This window comes from Arachis hypogaea, chromosome 13, assembly GCF_003086295.3.
Source record: "Arachis hypogaea cultivar Tifrunner chromosome 13, arahy.Tifrunner.gnm2.J5K5, whole genome shotgun sequence".
Taxonomy (NCBI): domain Eukaryota; kingdom Viridiplantae; phylum Streptophyta; class Magnoliopsida; order Fabales; family Fabaceae; genus Arachis; species Arachis hypogaea.
The window spans coordinates 143,732,439-143,754,830 of record NC_092048.1 but is presented as its reverse complement, the minus strand read 5'-3'; the positions used below and the strand labels follow the sequence as shown (position 1 = coordinate 143,754,830).

Here is a 22,392-nt window from a genome sequence, read left to right as displayed (position 1 = left end):
TGGATAAGGTTGTAGAAATAGGCTAACATGCTAATTTGTCTTCCTTCTTCATCATTCTTCATTCGTGGTATTGGTAGCTAGAGAGATCTTCACGTGAATATGGTGTCTTCTTTTCATTAATTATTGTCTGATGCCACTAATTTTTTAAGTCATGTAGTAAAGTGACAAATAAATCTTGAAGATTTAAATTTTTTTATCATTAAATTTAGTAGTGAAATAAATTCGATGGTATAGATTTCGTCAGTAATTATTTACTAACAAATTTTTTCTTCTGTCGCTAATTACTAGCAAATTTTAAATCTTTAATTGATAAAATTTTAGAGTTTATTAATGTCGAATTTTTTTCGATAAATTCAATGATAATATATTATTTATTATTAATAATTAAATTGATAGTTACTGACAAATATAATCGACATTAAATCTGACAATAAACTTAAATTCTTCTTTTTTAATTTGTTTAAAAATTCAATACATAATTTTAAATATTTAAATTTAATAATTTTTAAACTAACAAAATTCAAAATTTTATAATTTCTTATAATAATTTGTCTATATTTTTTGTTAAAAATTCATAAATAAATTCAAATATCAATATGCAAATAAAAAATAATAAAAATCCTACTTGAATATGAACAAATGAGAACAAATTTGTTGATATTTCATCTTCAGTCTCAAGCTTCTCCACTAAAGATTTTGTAATTTTTCTTCTTTAAAAGATTATTTATTTGTTCTTAATTTCTGATAGTATACTATCTACTAATATAGTTTAAGAGACAAATATCGCTATGACAATGAGAAAGTGGATAGGTGATTGTTAAACGAAAGATGTTACTTACATTTTGAAAATCAATCCAAATTAAAATTATAAATGTTAAGATAATAAACTAGGACTAAAATAAAATAAACCATAAAAAATATAGTTATTTCAATAATAGAACTCAATCAGATGCAATTTGGTGTGTCTGGTACCAAATTTAATTGCATAAACTAAGAGTGATTTCATATCACAATGAAAAATTTAAAAGAGCACAATACAATGGCAAAAAAATCAAGCCACAAAACAAGTATGAGAAAAATACTAATCAATAGAAAATAATACAAATACTCAACATGTTGGATTATTTTAAATCGAAGTATAAAACATACATCTATCAATGGATAAGTTAAAGAAGTTTAATACTAATTTCACACTATGTTTATTTTTACTGGTATATGATTCCATTTTATGATATTAGCTGTTTATTTAATTGCAAGTCATGTATACAAAGAAGCTTTTATAGAGGGTGATTCTACAAATGAAATACTTAATAACAAAGTCAGCATAAATGCTTATGAATTGACCAATACACCTGAAATTTGCTAATTAGGATGATCTTTTGATAATCCTAGTTTTTCTTTAAAATAAACAAAGAACAACTTGGTACAAAATTTTTAACTATCTATGCCATAAATAAAAAAGAGTCAATCATATCAAGGGACAAGAGAATAAATATTTTTATTTTATCAATTAGCCAAATATCAATCGTAATTTTACCTATTTAGTGTTAATTGATGAGTTCGTTGAGAATCATCAATTAAAAATCTTTCTTATAGTATTTGAGATAGAATTTTTCAGTATCAATAAATCAATACAGTCAAGAACTACTGAAATATTTATGATCACAATAACAGAATTTTGAAAAGTTGTTGATCTTAAAATTCAGTTAACCGCCCTTTAGTTGTTGCATTCTCTAGTGATTAAATATTTTCTAGGATGTTAGAGAATAGTGTAACAAAAATCATATATTTTTTACTACAGTAACTTGGATTAAGTTCTTTACAGTTTCAGTCTTTAAGTATATTTTTTCGAACTTGGTATTTCGAAAAATAAATTTTTCAAACAGTTTTGGTTATTTTCATAAAATAGTCACAAAGCTACACATCTATAAACAATTTAATTATCTGCATTTTTAAGTAAAAAAACGTATCTTAATTTTATCATTAATTTACAAATTGATTCATAATAAAATCTAAAAAAATCAAACAACTTATTAACATGATAAAAATAGTGAACAGAAAAGTGTAGGATTAGAATTTAACAAATATCAATAATAATGTCAAAAAATGAAGAAAAGGAAAAAGACACACTTAAATAAAAGAAGAAGGATAGCATCACAACTGATAGAGACAGGCGACAGCGAGAGAGAAACAAATTTCAGATGGACGCTCTTCAACGGTGACGATGGCTAGAGTCGTCGTGGAAAGCGATGGCGAAACAGCAGCAAATAGTGGTGAGAGAGAAAAGGGAGAAAAGTGAAGTTAACGATGTTGCAAAATAAAAAGGAAGAGTTTGTAAATTTGAATTTACGGTCAATTTTATCGGTAGACTTACTGTCGAAAAAATCTGCCGATAATGCACAGTTTGTGACCAAAACGGTGTGTTTCATTTAATTACCTTACCATCGAATTTTTCTCTCTCTAAATCTGACGATAATAATTGTGCCAATTTTTTATTTTTTTTTCCAATTATTACCGGCAAATTTACGGTTGAAAAATCGAATTCGACGGTAATATTTTTACCCGATGAATTTATTGTCAAATCTGCCACTAAATTTACCGTTAACCTCTAACATTAAATCCAACATATTCAACATTTTTTTTGTAGTGTACACTTTGAATATATTAACCCCTAAAAAAAGAAAAATACCAATAAAATTTTCTAAAATAACACATGTGAATACAATACCTTTAAATTAGTCTCTATTAAAATAGAAGATCTTAATTTAAACTAACTTATCCACATTTATTATTCTAAAAAATTTTATTAATAATTTTTTTAAGGATTAATAATCTGTCCGAAATATAAAGCATTAAATATTTATTTAAGACTTTACTCTATTTTTTTATAGATAAAATTTTGGCTCAATTTATACACAGTTTTGTTTTAGCATTAATTTGCCTTTAGTTTATTTAACACAAATTTTAGAGTGTCGACATTTTTTTATTACTTTATATTTGAGTAAATACTAGTTAATTTCTTATTTCTTTTTTACTAAATGTGTTAATTTCCAGTAATTTTTTATTTAATTTCCTTTTTACTAAATGTGTTAATTTTCAGTAATTCTAAATAAAAATGTAATATATAAAAAATTATTAAATTAATTATTTTATATTTATGTATAAGTAAATATTTTATATATTTTTAATATATATTCTATATAAATAATTAATTTAATAATTATTTTTTGAATACATATTATGAATTATTCATTCCTATAAAATACTAATTAACAAGGTAACAGAATTAAACTATATATAGCAGAAAATTTACGGTAAAGAGCAAAATTCCACAGTCGTTTATATATTATAAGTTAACCATATTAGTTGAATATTAAAATTAGTTAGTGTAAATATGTATTAAAATATAAAATATATATTAAAATTAAATTAAATAATATATATTTATACACAAATATATAGTGATTTATTTTAGTATACAAATAATATTTTTATTTATAAGTTTAACTATATTAGATATATATAAAAAAATCAATATATATTAAAATATAAATATATATTAAAAATAAATTAAATAATATATATTTATATATGAATATATAATAATTAATTTAATAATAAATTTTTTATATATATATGCGTAATATTTTTATTATAACTTTGAGATATAAAAAATATAAAAAATTATCTTTTAGTTAGCCAAACAAAATAATATGAAAAACTTACCTAACATATAATCAGGGGCGAAGCTACATACATAGAAAGGGGGGCAATCGCCCCCCCTAATTTTAATTTTTTACATGTAAATTATATGTAAATTTCAGTTTAGCCCCCCCTTAAAATTTTATTTTAGTCTTTTTTTAGTGTGTAAATATTTTTGGCCCCCTCTAATATTTCTTCTAACTCCGCCCCTGCATATAATATTACCCTTGTTTTGACTATGAACCTTTTTGCTTATCATCAGCCATTATCAAAGAAAATTGCTAGTCTGGGGCGATGGGTTTATTTATTTCCTTAATCAGTTTGGATTTTGCCATGGAAAAATATTCTTTTACAAGTCGTTGTTTGTTATAAGAGGGCATGGAATGAAGTTTAGTTAGTCAAAATTAGTGCGTGCCACCAAACAACACCAAACTTGCTGATTCATTTTTTAATTTGGCTTCTATATTGTTTAGGGTTAACGCGAATCGGATCGGATTCAATATCCACGATATTTAAGTTTGGATTCGATCTAATCTGCATATTTGGAGACCGAATTAGATCAGATTGAATCTTAAATATATCCGCAAAATATATAAATATTTTAAAAAATTTATTTTTATTTAAAAAATATCAATAAAATATTATTTTTTCTATTCTTTTAAACATGTTTATTCTTAAAATATTATTAAACGTACTTTTCTTAAATAATAAAAATAAAATCATACAACATGTATGATATATTAATTAAAATAAAATATAAAAGAAATATTTACTTATTTATTTATTTATTCTTACGAATTTGCAGATATATGAATACCAACATAAAATTCACAATGCGATTTGATAATCTTGCGGATTGGATATCCACAATTCTCGGATCGAATTCGAATAAATATCGTAGATATGCGAATCCGATCCGATCCATAAACACCCTCTAATATTGTTTGCTCCTCTCACTCACTCACTGATGAGTCTACCGATTCTATTATTAAGAATAATGCTCTGATTCCTTATTAGGTAGGTCGTCGAATTTTCCTTCAAATCCATTCTGATGATCAAGCTATTTCCTAATACTTTCAACAATGGTCATCTATCATCATTGTCATCATCATATTAGATCACATGTTTATATATTAAAAGAAGAAACAACAGCACATGCATGCAGCTTCTAAGAAAGAGTGTAAGTAGCATATTCCATATATGGAAGACAAAATTGAACAATTTGCACCATATGTCATGCAGCAAGCTAGCACTTAATGACCCCCTTCACCTATCATTAATAAATGAGCCCCATAATATAAACATCACTTATGCCGTATTAGGGAGGGTACGTATAATACATACAAGAGAGGAATAAGACTACTCATGTTTTCTTTTCTTTAAGTAATTTTCTTCATTAGGCCCTAAAACCAATTAATAGAGAAATAGAAGCGGTTGCATTCAGCCATGAGTGGAAAATAACGAATAACGACTAATAAAAGAGGAACAAAAAGGAATAATGCCAAACTCAGCATTTATGCTGTAAAGCAAGTGTATGCCGCCATGGAGCTGGCTATCTTTATTTATTTATGTATTTTTGTTCTTTTTTTATTTCTTCAAACATGCATGGTGGTCATCGATGGCGCTCAACCATGTCATGCTTATATTATAATGATAAGTGCTGTATTGCTTTGTGCTTTCTAGCTACTTTTACTTCTTACTCATGTATGATAATAAAAAAATAAAAACGACGTGTAGTTATTTTTATTTAACCAAATTTATTAAATTATTTAATAATTTTTAACCTTTTTTTATAGAGCATAAAATTAAAAAAATAAATAAATAGATATTATCTTAGAAAAAACAGTTATAATGAAGTCTGCATAAAAACTTAAAAAAATACACGAGAGAATAGAGAAAAAGAAATGACACTCCAATTGAAGTTTATGTCTTTGCTATGTTAATCTATCTGCACACAAGCATTCATTTCTCAGAACTCATGAACGATGTTCTAATTACTTAGCCTACTGCAACGATATTTAATAGCCAAAATCAATGCTCCTAAAAAATGCAATTCGATAGTTTCTTAAAGGCAGAGACTTACTGCTATTTTAGAATCCACCTTTATATAAATATTTATGCATATCCAAGATTTAGAGTTAAGTCCAACCTTAACAGAATACTTCAGAGTTCTGCTAAAATTACTGTACAACTATCTAAATTTATACTATAACAAGCCAAAAACTTGCTTTCACGGTCTCTTAATAAAACCCGCAAGTCATCACCTGACCCTTCGTTGTAATAGAGCCATCAGAATTGAGCTTAATGAAGGGAGGGTTTGGGGGGATCCAACGACATCGTCTCCGCTCCAATGCATCAATAGCATCGTCGAGCCACCTCCACTCACGCTAGTTCGAACGTGTTCCAACACGATGTCTCCGCTCAACACGACATCTATCCGGGACATCAGGCACTTGGTCCATATCAGGAACATGACTAGGACCTTGCTGCATTGCCTCGGCTGGTATCGCAACTACCCTGGGGTCACCGAGGAGGAGCTCAGGCAACAAGAATCTCCTGTCGTGCTCATGCCACCACTCCAAGCTCCAAGTACATATGTGAAGGTCTTGGATTTGGAACAACATCAAGCTGTAACACATGATACGCCCTGTTAGCCTAATGAATATGCTAACTGTGTAACGTATGAGGAAATGACCTATCTCCACCTCTGTCATCCTTTGACATCAAGAAATCGATATCCAGTATGACACGGGGTCGATGTTGTATTCCACCAAGCTGCGGCAGCGCCTGATCCACCTGATGTCACTCTATAACAGCAAAATAGATAAATATTAATGTTGTCACAGTCCTCCACGATGCCATATGTCGTGGCTCTAATATCTTGGGGGTGCACCACCTAAACATCAGACAAACTATATGGCATCCACAAGAACTATGAACAGAAATACATATCGTTAGTTATCATAGACAGAAAACAGTGCCAACACAACATTAGCGATAAACATATTGAAACCCTAAATTAAATACTCACATCTCCGGAATGAAGTAAATCTATCCTAAACCTCCAATGCGAGACTCAAAACTCAACGTTGGATGATAACCTGACCATCTGAAAATCGAAACATTTTATCAACGACATAAATAAGCCGATAACTTATTAAAAACATGTTACATAACCCAAAAGCAAGTTCCTCGACGCCAATGAACGACATCAAATCCATCAGGTCAGAAACCAAGGAACCTCTAGAAGATCCATGAATGCATGAGCTACAATGGACCGGCTAACTTGACGACATTCCTGTTGTACACACGACACATGCACCGGTATAACCATGATAAAGCAGCAGACCCCCAACTATATTGACCCATGTCTTTTAGCCTGGCTGTGTAGGGTAGCCAACGAATGTGAAGACGTGTACCAAACTTATCACCACCGAATAGCTGCATTGATAAGAGCATCATGATATACGCCCGGACATACCTCCTAACCATCTCATCGTCTGCACCTTGCGGAAGGTCACTAAATATCTCCTGCATCAAACTGCACTTCACCGTGAACTTGTCGATGTAGTTCGCGGGAGGTAAAACACCCAACAGCTCCTCGAACCATGCGCACGCCGAACGGCCATCTTCGATATGTCGCTTAAAGTCCGTGAGGCATCCGCTGAATATTGACTATCGATCGGGAGCCCTAACTGGAAACTTCATCCTACAACGTGATCATGCACTCCCTGAACAGCATGTGAAAAGTATGCGTCTCCAGACTCCATCTCTCCACGAATGCGCTCACTAGTGGCTCGTCCAATTTAAACCAAGTCTCGTTTAGCCTTGCAAGATAGTACAAATAGGTCATTTGCAAGTACGACACGATCCTGTCATCCAAGGGAATACAGTATTGTCATCTCATGCTGGTGATACATCCATGAGACTGCACAATGATAGAAAAAAAATTTTTACAACCATAACAAAACAGTGTTCGATTAAAAAAATTCTACAAACACTAAACATTGCAGCCCTAATTTATAAAAAAAACCGTTTACAATAACCATAAAAAATTGTTCCGAAGAACCACAATAAAACGCTAAATAATGCATGACCTAATTCCAAAAAAAAAAAACTTAATCCAAATACATAATCTCATACGTTCAAATAAAAGAGAAAATGCTAAAACTAAATGGACTTAATTACGTGACTATTCTAAAAAAAAATCTCTTTAATGTATAAAATATATCACAATACTTAGTTAGCATCATGACTATAACAGTTGGGTTAAAGTGAATCCTATTCCTAAACTACTTCTCATTGAATATAAAATTAATAACTTAAAAGTCTAACAGAGCCTACAATTACTATACTAACTATCATTTTTAAGTACCATTTCAAGTTTTTAAAATCTAACTAACTGATAGCTTACTATCTCTAACCAGCAATTATATTAAAAAAATTAATTTTCTAATAACTAAGGACTGTAAATAGTTACTACAAGAATCATGTTAATATTACTAGCATGGCTAACTAAATTCTGTTGAAAACAAAAATTTTCAATCACTAGCAATATGTGCGACTCCATCTAATCGATAAATACGATTTGGATCGTCCTCCATGTGTCAGATTTAAATTTTGTGGGGGTTTCTTTCTAAATTTTTTCAAAAGGATTGTTTGTGGTGGGGTTGGAGAATTTTGATTTGTAATTCGAATGTTATAGTAAAATACATCCTCTATAAAAAAAAAAAAAAGATAGAATTTGTAACTTGCTATCCTCTTGCCTAGCGGGCAAAGATTTACCTCCGTGAAAAGGATAATTCGTTCGGATCGACATGAGAGTCCAACCACATTGCATTGCCAGAACCCATGTTGTATATTTGAAAGAGGTTGACCTCCTTGCTTCTCTCATGTTACAATCCTCTTGCCGTTGAGCTCTCTTTCTCCTCGGTCCACAGAATAGAGACAAAATTAGGACGGGTGCCAACAGTTCATCACAAAAGAAAGAACTCACTGAGTCGAAATCACTAACTAATACTAATCTAATACTAAACTAATACTAATAGAATACTAATAGAATAGAAATAGAACCGTCCTGGTTAATGTTATTAAGTTCAATTCAAATAATTTATGCAGCTTCAACATCTCTTGGTCAATGTAATTTAAAGAAAAGAATAGCTTATTCTTTGGTATCTCATATGGGTTTCATAATTATTGGAATTGGTTCTATAAGTGATACGGGGCTCAACGGGGCCATTTTACAAATTATCTTTCATGGATTTATTGGTGCTGCGCTTTTTGCTGAATTTAAATTCTATATATATAGGCTTAATGTAAGTAAATCGACTCCATTAGCTTCGATTTACTAGAGACTCTCAATGGTTGTAAATCGAAACCATTACATTCGATTTAGTATGGTGATAAATCAAAACTGCTTGTTTTGATTTGTTATGGGCAAAATTCGAATCAATGTCATCCCATTGTAAATCGAATTTAATCTATTCGATTTACTAAGGGGGCTAAATCGAAACTTCTTGATTTAATTTAGTAATGGCCATATAAATCGAAACTCATCGATTCGATTTAGTGCTTGTGAACCCCAAATCAAGTAATTCGAATCAATTCAAGTAGATTCGATTTAGTACTGTGAAGCTTAATTCAAATTCAATAAATTTGATTTACATAGAAACATGCGATGAGACATCCATATAACATTTTTAGATTTGAAAAATACATGTAAAATTGGTTTACTTTTGGTTTATAAAGGTCATTTACTCTAAATATGATCTATTTTTTAATTAGTTTAGTTTATTGAGTGTTATTGTGACAGTAAATTATATTTTTATGCTTTACATCATATAAAAAATATACCATAAAATAATATAAATAAAGTATTCTAATAACTTTGTTATATATATGTATTTAAAATATATTTGTAAATAAAATATATAAAATTAATTATTTTAATCAATTTATTTAATATGTTATAATTTTAATATTATGAAAAAAAAATAAAGTTTAAAACAATTTACTTTTATGGATGTATTATAAACAGGGACGGATTTACTTATATTGTAGCGAGCGCAAACGTTTTTACTATGATTTGGAATTTTTTTGGATAATACATCATAATAATATTTATTTATTTTTATTAAATTATTAAATTTGACTCCATAATAATTTTTTATTCAACTTTTGACACTTGATAGTCAATTTAAAAACTTCATATTAGATGTGCATTGTAATGATAAATTTTTAAATTTAAATGAGATTGGTGTTTTTTTTTTAAATTAGTTTTAATTTTTTTCATAACGATTATACTGATTGAATGAACTTCTTTAATATTTATTTTGATTATATTATCGATAAAAAATTATTCAATCTTTTTAAAATATAAAATATGAAAAAATAAAATTTTAAATTATATGTTATTATTTAAATTATTATTTTTTAGTTTTTTAATTTGTTATTAGATATTCTGAACACTAATCATATTTTATAATAACAAAATATAATTATACCGATAATTATGTTACGTATACATAAAAAATAATTACTGTATAAAATAAATCTTGAAATATAAAACATATATTAAAAATAAGTTAAATAATATATATGTTTATATACAAATTTATAGTAGATAACTTAATAGCTAATTTTTTATATAAGTATAATATTTTTATTATAAAAATTATCATGTTATATATATTTTGCCTCCACTATCAAAATTTTCTGAATCCGTCATTGACTATAATATATAAAAAAAATTATCATCTAATTAGATATCGATGTAATTATAAATATTAAAATATTTTTATATGATAATAGGGGTAAAAATTAAAAAATATATTAAAAAAATTTTAAATATTTAAAAATTAAAAAATTATTTAATAAAAAATTAACAATAATATTTTTTCAATTTAAAAATTATTATTTGTTTTTGAATTTAATAATTTAATTATTTATATAAGATATATAATTACTTTCTATATTTTTTAATAAAAGATAAAATTATACAATATATAATAATTTTATACACTTAAAATTATAAACATTTTTTTCTAAAAAATTTGGGGAGCCACGACCTATACTTGCCTGCATTAAATGTAATCATTTTTCAAACTTGAAGACTTGTGCACCCTTTGCATATACACACGGTGAATTGTTTAATTGGCATAAATGTCATCATGGAAAGAAGATGGAGAAGAAGGGGGCCATTTTGATAATTCACATATACGTACGTCATACAAGTAATTGTTATTATTGTTATATATATATAATTCCATGTCACCTAATAGATAGGGTGTGAAGTGTGAAGATCATTCTTCTCTTAATGACTAAACTCTAAAGTATGGTCAATTCTATCATCGTTATGCCTTTCACAACCCTTTCTTCATTCAACAACAAAACTTCCATCTTATCACCCTTTAGCGCACTTGCCCCGCGTTTCTTGCTCTCAACTTTTCACAAGATACAAATCCAAATAACATTACACAATATATGAAGAAGAAGATAACGAAGACGATGAAAAAGAGAAAAGTTATTCGGTGTTTTGACCACCCCTATTACCAATATTCTCAGCGTAAGCGGCGGCAACATGTATGTTCAATGGAAATTTAAGGGCCTTAATTAGCCTAATGTACAATAACAACCCGTGTGCATACAATGCCATGGTCAAAATTAGGGTTCTAATTTATTAGGTAAAAATTCACATAGAGTTATCTTTATATAAAATGGATAAGAGTCCTGCGAGTCAATGAAATATTTGTACAATATTCACAATGGTCTAGAAGGATAAGCTAATTTAGAGTTCACCAAGAATCGAACTCTTGATCTTTCGAATCTAAAGCTCTATTGTATGTTATGATATACTACTCATCTTAAAAGTTTCATCTGAAAAAAAGTAACACTAATGATTATATTTCTAATACTGAATCAGACATTCCTAAACCTTCATTGTACACATTATACAAATATTTTATTGACTTCCTATATTTTTTCAATCGATAATTGAGAAGTGTTAGATAATAATTTAGTTAAATATATTAAATAATTTATAAATTTTTGACATATAAAGATAACTGCATATTTACTAACGTAATCCACGTCCCTCAATATCTAGTAATAATTTATTTAGTCACAAAAATATTTAGTGATTTATTTGTACTTCCATGCATAGTCTGTATGTTAAACTTTGAGTCTCGTCTGAATAATTAAGTTAGCAGCTATTTATAATTTAATTTTAATTTTAGTTAATCTTTCATATATAAAATTATTAAACGAGTTAGTCCGATCCATTTAAGTTCGACTCATTTAATTAAATTTATGGGTTAAATAAATTATCCATTTAAATTCACTTTATTTATTACTCATAATTTTCATAATTTTTTTAACTCAAACAGTTTATGACTAATTTAGTATATTAAATCGGCTGATCCATTATTTTTTTATTTTAATTTTTAAAAATATTTTAACAAAAAATATTATTTTTAAATAAAAAATCATAAATAAATAAAAAAATTAAATAAAAAAATCCACAATATTTTGGGACTTCAAACGATAAACAAATAAGTTCAGATATAGAAGTGTCTTTTCTTGTTGTTGATCAAGAAATATAATCTCCTAAGTTTTTGCAGGCAGAACACTTGCATCTCTCTGATCTAAACTACCTCTATTGTTGCAAACTAACAAAAACCATGTAGACCACAAACTTTCCAATAATTCTAGAACGTTTCGCAGGACATTGTGTGCAATTACATTTGCTATTTTACAGCGTTCTTTTAGAATTTGTATAAAATGTCTTGATATAAAATATAATCAACACAATCTCCTTTTTTCGCTCCTTAACCAAATATTATATATACTATATATGCTTCATGCATTTTCCAAATTCTTCTTATGCCATAGGGCGCCATTTGAAGCTTTGGAACTAATTCTAAACCCTTTTCAGCTAACACCCAACGATTTTATCATCTTTTCATTTTGATATAAGGTTGAGTTTCTTTGATCACATAAAGAGAATCAAGGAAATCTAAGGCTTTGGCTATTATGTTTATTGTTAGTGCAAAAAATGCTTAGGAAAATGGTTAAGGAAGTGAGAAGCATCCAACGCTACTGTGGAGAGGTTACACCCGCAGCGGTCATCACACCTCAAAATTGCTCTTTAGGGTTTCCGTAGTTGGAACCAATCTTTGAAGAGGGATCTACAGATTAACAGATTATGCCAAAGAGGATGCTCTTTCTTTTCTTTTGTATCTTACTTTTTGTTGTATAGATCTATGAATGCCTGGAAAATATAATATAATGTGTTATTAGTGCTTTGCACACCCAGAGGTTGTGTAATTATCTCACATTAGATTAATTCACTGTTAAGGTCAATTTTCGTCATCAACAAAAATAGCAAGAGGTTTGATTTGCTTTTCTTTTTTCATCAGAATTGTCTGGTCTAATTATAATTCGGCTCTATATATGTTTAATTTGTTTGATTTGGTCATGTCTATTTAAACCTTCAATATATTAAAGAAATAGGGGCATCATATTAAAGAAATAGTGCACGTTAAGTATATTGTTGGATTATCAAATTAAAAAAATTTAATTAATAGCTAAAAATAATAATAAAAATAAATAAATTTTGATAATTTTTTATTTTATTTTAAAATTTATAATTATATATTTATTATATTTAAAAATATTTAGTTATTTATAATAATTAAAAATATAAAATAAAATAATTTTAGACTATTTTAAATAATTTGTTATTATCTCTTAAATAGTTAGTTATTTTTTTATGTGTATGTATTAGGTAGCTAATTAATATGTAAATAAAGTAATAAAAAATATAATTCTAGATTATTATTCCCTTATAATTACTAAAAGATAATAAAATAAGTAGTACCAGTTTGTAAGTTTCTCAAATGAGAGGAAACAAGTGATTAGAGTGAAATAAAGATATTGATGCACGGTGATGGTACGGTGGTAGTCATACACATGCAGTTATCATGTCCTTTGGGTCAAATTACACATACATCTCTCAGTCTGCCTTCCCATCATAACTACTACTGTACTAGTGATGATTTCACAATACGATCCGATAAGGAATAATAGGGAACACAATATACAATCGGTAATCATTTTCTCCTACTCTACTGCACACCAGACTCTGTCTCCATTGCTTTCTGCAAAAAATCAAATAGCATTTTCCCTCTTTTTCTCTTACTACTCTTTACATTTCTTTACTTTTTAAGTTGCTATGACCGTTTTTTTAAACAGATTTCTTTTGTTTTCTTACGTAAAATTCGAACATGAGATTATTGAAGAGTGTACAGTGATTAACATAATTAATGAAGTTTATTTACTAAAATGGAGGATTATATTATAATATTGGTAGAAATTTATGTACAGTCGACTTCACGTAAAGTTGATATTTGGGAGCCGTTAGATGATTTGACTGATTTGACTAAATTTTTATCTAACAGCTCTTAGATATCAGATATCAAATTCATGTGAAGTCGCCTGTACCTGAATTTTTACCTATAATATTACTAGCGTTGTTAACTTACCAAAAATAAGTAATTTAGAGAGAGGACGGCGATGATTTGAGAATATGATGTGGAGTTGTCGGCTTGAAGAACGTAACTACTCTGTCTGTGTGCTGAATTCCAAGATAGGGATCTTGCAAAAGCTAAAACCCTACCAACGTAGCCTCATGCTCATGCCATGCCTTCATCTTCCGTACAACAAACGAACAAATTTTGCTCAATAATAAAGACCGATCGAATCATTACCTCAGATTTCTGGGAAGACTGTCCCTGTCAGCACAAGCACTACCTTTAGCGTGACCAAATCTTGTGCTAATTCATTATATATGAAGTTTCTTTTAGTTGTTTATTTTAAGTTTGAATGAAGCATCCTTTGGTTGCTGGATTAGAGAAAAAAAATTGTGAAAATTAACTTGTTTTAACTAATAATTAGTAAATTTTTTAAAATTTTCTTCCATAATAATTTAAATTCTCAATTTTGATTCGTTATATATTATTAATTGGAAAATGAGACACAAATGGTCAAGTTAGAATAATATATAGTACATTGTTTTGACACATGCCATGAGGTCACGCTGCAGCCTTTCCCTGAGAAGATAACAGACTACAGACCGATGGAAGAAGAAGCAAGAATGAATAAAGGCTCTTTATTATTTGTATTTTAATTAGGCGAGAGAAACGAACTGATTTTAATTACTAATATTGATGATATGCATCTGTGTTCATATATAGGATTGGAACCTAGAAATTGAAAAACCCTCTAATTACATATAAGCACAGATAGATTAGAAGCTAGCTAGTTAGGTTGCATTGATACAGTGATAATTAAAGTTAAAGCCAGAGAGCTCCGGCTTCCTTGAGGAGAGGAATTAGGCTGCCATTGATGTGCGACGCCATCAGAGTCTGGACACCGCCAAGGAACTTGCCGCCCACGAACACGGCGAGGACAGGCTGGAGCGTGCCGGAGAGCTGGTAGAGGGCGGCCTCCATGGCCTGACCGGAGGCATGCTCGTCCAGCTCCACGATGGTGGGGCCCACTCCTAGGCTAAAGAGGAGGCGCTTCACCACCGTGGACATGCAGCAGTCGCTGCAGCTGAAAACCACGACGGCGTTGCTGGATGCCAGCTGTTGCACCATCTCAAAGGCCTTCACCGAAGCCGAAGCTGAAGCCTCCACTTGCATTGCCGATTTCATTACCTGCATACTTAATCTAGGGTTTTGAGATTGAAATGTGAGGGGGCTGGGCTTAGGGGGTGTATATATGTATGTGAGAAGATGGAATAAAGGAATGAGATTGATTTGATTTTGTTAGATAAAGAGGGTCACGCGTCTTTTGTACAAGACTGCGTAACCGAATCATGACCTCATCAAATTTCAGACTTGATTACCATGCTACCCATATTCATTCCCTTCTTGCCCCGCCCTTATACATACATATCACTTGTTACGTTATCAAGCTTTTATTATTTCTTATGAACCACGTATCAAACAATGTTTTAATTGATAAACTATTATTCGTCAAAAATTAAATGAACTTATATATACATATAGAACTAATAAGTTAGGGTACATCATGGCAATGAACGAAGGCTAGTCATGATGATGTGATTGAGGAAGTCGAAAACGGGAAACATGCAGGAGGTCATGATCCAGAATGAAAAGGACGAAGCCTTGGTCTTGACCCTTTCCCAGAAAGCCTCGAAGCAGTTGTTGTTTCTAGTGGCCAGCATCGCTGCCGAGTGTAAATAAACAGAGGCTGCACGCTTCACAAGCTCATTTCTAATCGCAATGTTTGAATCAAATAACGCTTCATTTCCTCCGTAGAACAACGTTGCATAATGCCTTGTTGGCGGTGAGTTGCACAGAACGTCCTTCAAGCTTGTGTATTTTAGGATATTCTCTTCTGATGTCTCCCTAACAATGGAAGGGATTCTACTGGGAAATCTCGGTAATGATGAACGCCCATGACCATTATGCTGATCTTCTAATACTGTCTCTGCCTCCATTTTTCTTAACAAAATAATAATCCATGTCCTTCTCACCTACTTCATGACTCGTACTGGAATAATATGGACATTATATTATATATGCTTTCAGGAGTAATTTTCAGAATGTACAAAAATTAATTCATAGTTTTGAGGCTTGTGTGATTTTTAGCCAGCCTTGGAAAATAGGGTTACAAATAAATAGAGCGATAGAGAGTATTTGGTGGAACGGAACTAGTCAGAAAAATTTTAGCCAACTGTTTCCCCAAAATATAGACACCTATACTATATGTAACGCTTTACTTTCATGACTTTTTCCAATCGACAAATATAAACTCTAGTTCTTAAAAAAATTTCTACTTATTAGGACTGAGCTAGTGGGCTATATATGTGGGTTTGGGCTCGTATGCCTCTCTTCTGTATGGTTTTTGAGCTTCGTTTGGGCTATGAGTTGTTTTGTTAAGAAGAGAAAAAGATCCAAGATTATACCCGTCCAAATAAAATAAAGAAGTTCACTATAACCAAAAAAATAAAAAATAAAAAATAAAGAAGTTCACTTAATAAAGTTGGATTGGTCTAGTAATTTTAGTTTACTAATTTGTTTAAATAAGTGTTTGGAGTTTAAATTTTGTCTGATGTATGCAATACTTTATTAGCTAGTGACAAACTCTTAAATAAAACTTAGTATTTTGTCAGATTATTTCTTAATCTGTCAAATTAAAAGATACGATGAAAAATCAAAAAGTAAAATAAAGAAGTTCACCAAAACAAATAAAGAAAGAAGGAAACAAAGAATGAAGATGATAAACTCTTATGAGCAAAAGAGCAAAGATTATGGCATTATGTATTAATAAAGTTTGTTAATGCATAGAGACCAAGGAAAAAGGTCCGTTACATTTAAAAAATGGTATAATAATAGATGAATGTTATAATATTTAAGATATGGTGTTTAACTTATTAAAAAAAATAAAAAAATTAATATTTAATAAATTTTAAATATTTTATTTTTATTTTATATATTTTATTTTTTATTTATAAAAATAAGTTAAATAATTTAAACACCACAATAAAAAAACATTACAGAATCCACCATAATAATATTTATACAGTGACAGAGAGGGTTGAGCGTTTTTATATGAAAAATTTGTTTGTTATTATTACATATAAAAAGTTATTCTTTCGTCACACAGTCAAACAAGAGTTACAGAATATTATATAATTTTATTATTATTTTTATTTCCTACCAGATAGTTAATAAATATTATTATTTTTAATTAATATAAATATTAATAAAAAATAATTTATATTTATATTTATAAATATTTTATATATAAAAATATATATAATTTACACATATTTTAGAGAATGCATTAATAAAATTTGTTAATGCACGAAAATCAAAGAAAAAGGTCCGCTATATAATATATATAAAGAAACTGTTAATAATATTTGTTCTTTCATAGTGACAGAGAGTGTTGAGCATTCTTATATGAAAAAATTGTTAGTTATTACATATAAAAAAGTTATTCTTTCGTCACACATAAATATTATTACTTTTAATTAGTACTTAATTTTAGTATAATTTGCATTCATATTTATAAATATTTTATATACAAAAATATATAATTTATATATATTTATTAGAATTTTGTATATATAAAACAATATAATTTGTATTTATATTTTTTAAAATTTATATATATAAAATAATAAAATTTATTTGTTAAAAATAATTTAGTGTTTATACTGATTAACAAAAAATACTAAAAATTATTAATCTTAAGAATTTTTTTTATTTCAATAATGTTACATAACCAACAAATATTATCATTTTAAAATAATATTTAATCAGCTATAGTTTATATCCAATATTTACATACAATAAATATATAATTTATATTTACACATATGAATCAATATAATTTATATTTATATTTTTTAAAATTTATATATATAAATTAATAAAATTTATTTGTTAAAAATAATTTAATATTTTTACTGACAAATAATAACTAAAATTATTAAAAATTATTGGCACCTAGAATTTTTATATTTTATTTTGAAAAGGGCAAACCTTACACGCTTTGTAATTTTGATATTAAATTTATAGTAGTGTCTTTTAACAATATATGAAATTTAGTGTATTTTTTTTTTATCATATGAAGATCACAAATATTACCTAGATTTATAAAGTTTAATATTTTAAAAAATTTTAAAACACAAAATTGACTCTCTAATTTGTGAGTTTACACAAATCTAATTTTACGATTTATAAACTTTAATTTTAAAATTTTTAAAATACAAAACCGATCCTTTAATTTGTAAACTTTAATTTTTTAAAATTTTTAAAATATAAATGAGAGGATCTTTGGATTTGTGATTACCTTCGTACTAAATTAAAATATACTATTTTTTCATAACGGAAAATAATACAACAATAATTTTTTTATAAAAAAAATCAGCCAACTTTACAATCATTGAAGCTTATTATAGACTAGATAGATAATTAGATAGAAATCAAATATAAAATTGTGTTCCTCAAAGAAGGAGCGCAATGTAGTAGGGCAGTAAAGGCTTGCACAAAAGTAAAAGACAAATTTAAAGTGGAGATACACAACACAACAACCAATTTCTATATCTTTATCCCAGAAAGAGTTTGCCTACAGTTTAGTGGGTCGGGTATGTTTGTCGGTACATGTACAAAACAAGTATAGAGATCTATTTTACTTTTATTTTATTGAGAAAGAAATGTATAATGTGTATGCATACTGTTCTATGTTTTAATTTCTTTTGTGTCAAAGTTAGGATGAGGTATACTTTTCGTTCAAACTGAAAATGACAAGCCAATATCAGAGCAAATGCAAACGCCACCTAACCCAAGCTAAAGATGAGCACTACCAATGCTTATAAAACACTAATATATGCACATGCTGCTAATAATTAGGTCCATTATACAATCACTTATTTCTTTTTTCTTTCTAATTTTAATTTTGATCCTTATAGTCAAATCTGATAACTCTATATGCACGAGAGTAATCATTATATACTGCTGTTCCCAACTTTATTGTTAACCAACCAAATAGTATTTCCGTTATGAATTGAGTTAGAAATTTACCAGTGAAAATTACATAACATTAGTAGTCTTTGATTGTTTTTACCTTTACATATTGTCTCAAAAATGGTTTCCTTTGGAGCTTCAGAAAACATGCCTCGTAATCTAAACAAAACATACACTAGTGACAGTGATAGCTACCTTTTTGGAGCAACAATGGGGATGATGTTCTTGAAGAAGCTAAGGTTAGCCACTAGCTATGCCCACTTTAATCGATGCATCTGGCCGCGTGATCATGAGGCACAAGACAAGGTTCATTGAACGTGAAAAAGGCATTATATATAGGTGTATATTCTTTTTGAGTAAATAGAAAATACATTGTCACAACATGCATTCATTCAAACTACTCACCTAATAATGCTTGAACTTGAACTACCTTCCGCTAAAATTACTCCAAATTAAATATTCTCAAGTTCGTTGTAATGAAACACAAATTAGTTAATTAATTAATTAAATAATTGGTTTTATTCTAGAGATTTCAGCTTTGTTGCTTGTTTGTACCTAAATCCGAGTCGGCCACTTCATTATGCAGTCAACAACGGGTTTAGGGTTGATTCGGTAAATTTATTTTCAAAAATAATTTATTAAAACTAGTTTTTGAAATATAATTGTTTAAAAGTTGTTGTATTTATATTATATTTAATAAATTAAATTAAAAATAATTTTAATAACTACAAGTAAAACAATTTTTTTTAAAAAAATTTATAAATATTATAATATATGTAAAAATAAATTTAAATATTTATTGATCTACAAAAATATATTATACTTTACTTACTCTTTAAAAATCTTTATCAAATCATAATAACGTTTTTTTTACTCACGCCGTAACTTAACTTATTATCCTATGAATTTCACTTCATGCATGATATCAGTAGTTCTTTTTTTTTTCGATCTTTTATATTACAAGTTCGACCCAAAATAAAAAGAAGAATATAAATAAGCTTGAAAAGTATATATTTGAGAATTCAATAAAACAAATAATAAACTTCAAACTATTAAACATTTCTACGCACATATCCTGTCACAGTCATATTAATTTGGGTTACACGCAAATTAATTAATATAAGTAGGATCCATCAAAGCCAGACTCCAACTACCATGAAAACTAGAAAACTCCAAAAAATAAACCAAGGATGACGTTGGTGTTGTTTTAATTTGATTAGGAATATACATTTGACTAATTAATTAATTAATTAATTATTTCACGCTTCTCTCCAAATCGGCAACTTCTAAGTTCTAACACCGCTCACTCCATTTTACGCTGATGGACAACATATGCCAAACAAACTAGCCCTTTTATTAAAAAGTAGTAGTTTGAAATGTTGTTTTTACTATATAAAATTTGAATCAGTGACGTTAAACCCAGGGCCCCGTTAATCAATATCGAGGGAGGGCATTACCCTCATCACCACGATTTTGGTTTTAATTGGTGACTTGTGTTCAAATCATGTGAAATTTGAGTTACATTATTAATGTAATAAAATAATATAGTATAAGCCATTTCAAATTAAACCATTTGACTACTGACTCTCTTATTAATAATCCGTATTGCAATGTACTACTACGTTGCCAGCGTTTAAGTTTCGGTGAACGTAACCAGTGATATTATTATAATATTATAAATATAAACTATACACATGTAACTCGTTTCAACAGAGCCACGGATTAATTGAAGAGCTTCAAGTTAGAAAACTCAGTAGTTGAATGAAGGGAATTGTCAACACTGATGATATTATCCTTAATTTTAATAAGCTACAATAATAATTACAATTATGTTGAAGCTAAGTTCACATATATAGGAAACCAAATGAAAAAAGTTAGTATTTGATTATGATAAAATTGTGAAAGAATAGAGAAAGTAAAGAAATAATTTTTATTGATTATTGATTGATTGAATTGAACATGTGTTGTAAACTATGAGGGTAAAACTAAATATATATAGAGTATTATCTTATGAAAGATAAAAGTAAAGATAAGATAAGAAGAGAAGATAACATAAAGATAAGATAAGATAAAATAATCAAGTCTGAAATTAGAACTGAATTTATGTATTCTGTTGGGTTGAATTTGTGGGCCACAAGACTTCTTTATTGTTGTCATGGGCTAATATAGAAGAGTAGTTTAATAGATTAGAAACAACAAAAGGAAAAGGTATGATTTATTTGACATTATATCACTATAGATACTTAGCTTGTTTGAACTCAACTTATCATCATCGTCTTGATTCTCTCACTTTTGGTCACATGAAAGCTCACACCTAAACATCCACTCGAATCTCATTCCATTGATTGCCGATCAAAGGAATCCCACATTGTCATATAAGGACAAACTAGATATGATTTTCTTAGTGGCCATTTGTCCATTATATATTTGTTTCCTCCGCAAATTTAGAGTTTCAGCCCTTCTGGTAATTATGAGGATACCATTTTTCAACATTCCAATATATAGGGAGAACATCAGCTTTTATATACAGTGGTATAAGTTAAATCTTTACTGAAAAAAAAATTATCAAAGAATTTCTTATACGTAATAGACTACGGTTGAAAGGTCTAGAAAGTCAATAAGAATATTAAATAATGTGAATAATTGATATATTTGATATTTAATTTAATAGGTATGTAGATGATTATATTGATTCATAGTTGGATGGTGGTTATTTCTTTTGATTTGGTTTACTTATGTACCGTTAATTATGACTGGGTGTTCAATTTATTAGGTATACGGATGGTTATCCTAATGTTAGAATTTAGGAAATAATTTGGGAGTGGAGTATTTTTTTAGAGTCAATTTTAGATCCTATTGTTCACATTATTCATAAAAATCATTGTTTACTTAGCAAAATCGAACAAAAAAATCTTTAGAACACAAGAAAATAATTTTTTTTATCAAATAGATAAGATTTTGAATCTTTTAATAATGACAAAAAATATATATTTTTCATTTTTAATAAATGTCCTTAGAATTTTCTTATAAGTATGTATTTATTAGGATTCACATTTTTAATCGGTATTGCTATACATTCATATAACTATGTAACGAAGTTGGTCCAAGTTTAAATAGAGTCACGCGC

The 22,392-nt window shown here is 28.4% G+C and overlaps 1 protein-coding gene across 1 annotated transcript; it reads right to left on the bottom strand.

The window, feature by feature from the left end:
- Positions 1-15,053: 15,053 nt before the first annotated feature.
- On the bottom strand, positions 15,054-15,404 carry LOC112771746 (glutaredoxin-C9-like). Its single transcript, XM_072210963.1, has one exon. The coding sequence runs from the start codon at positions 15,402-15,404 to the stop codon at positions 15,054-15,056; it is 351 nt and encodes a 116-aa protein (XP_072067064.1).
- Positions 15,405-22,392: the final 6,988 nt, after the last annotated feature.

Coding starts and splice junctions, on each gene's coding strand:
- LOC112771746 (XM_072210963.1), bottom strand. CDS start 15,404: ATGCAAGTGGAGGCTTCAGCTTCGGCTTCGGTGAAGGCCTTTGAGATG.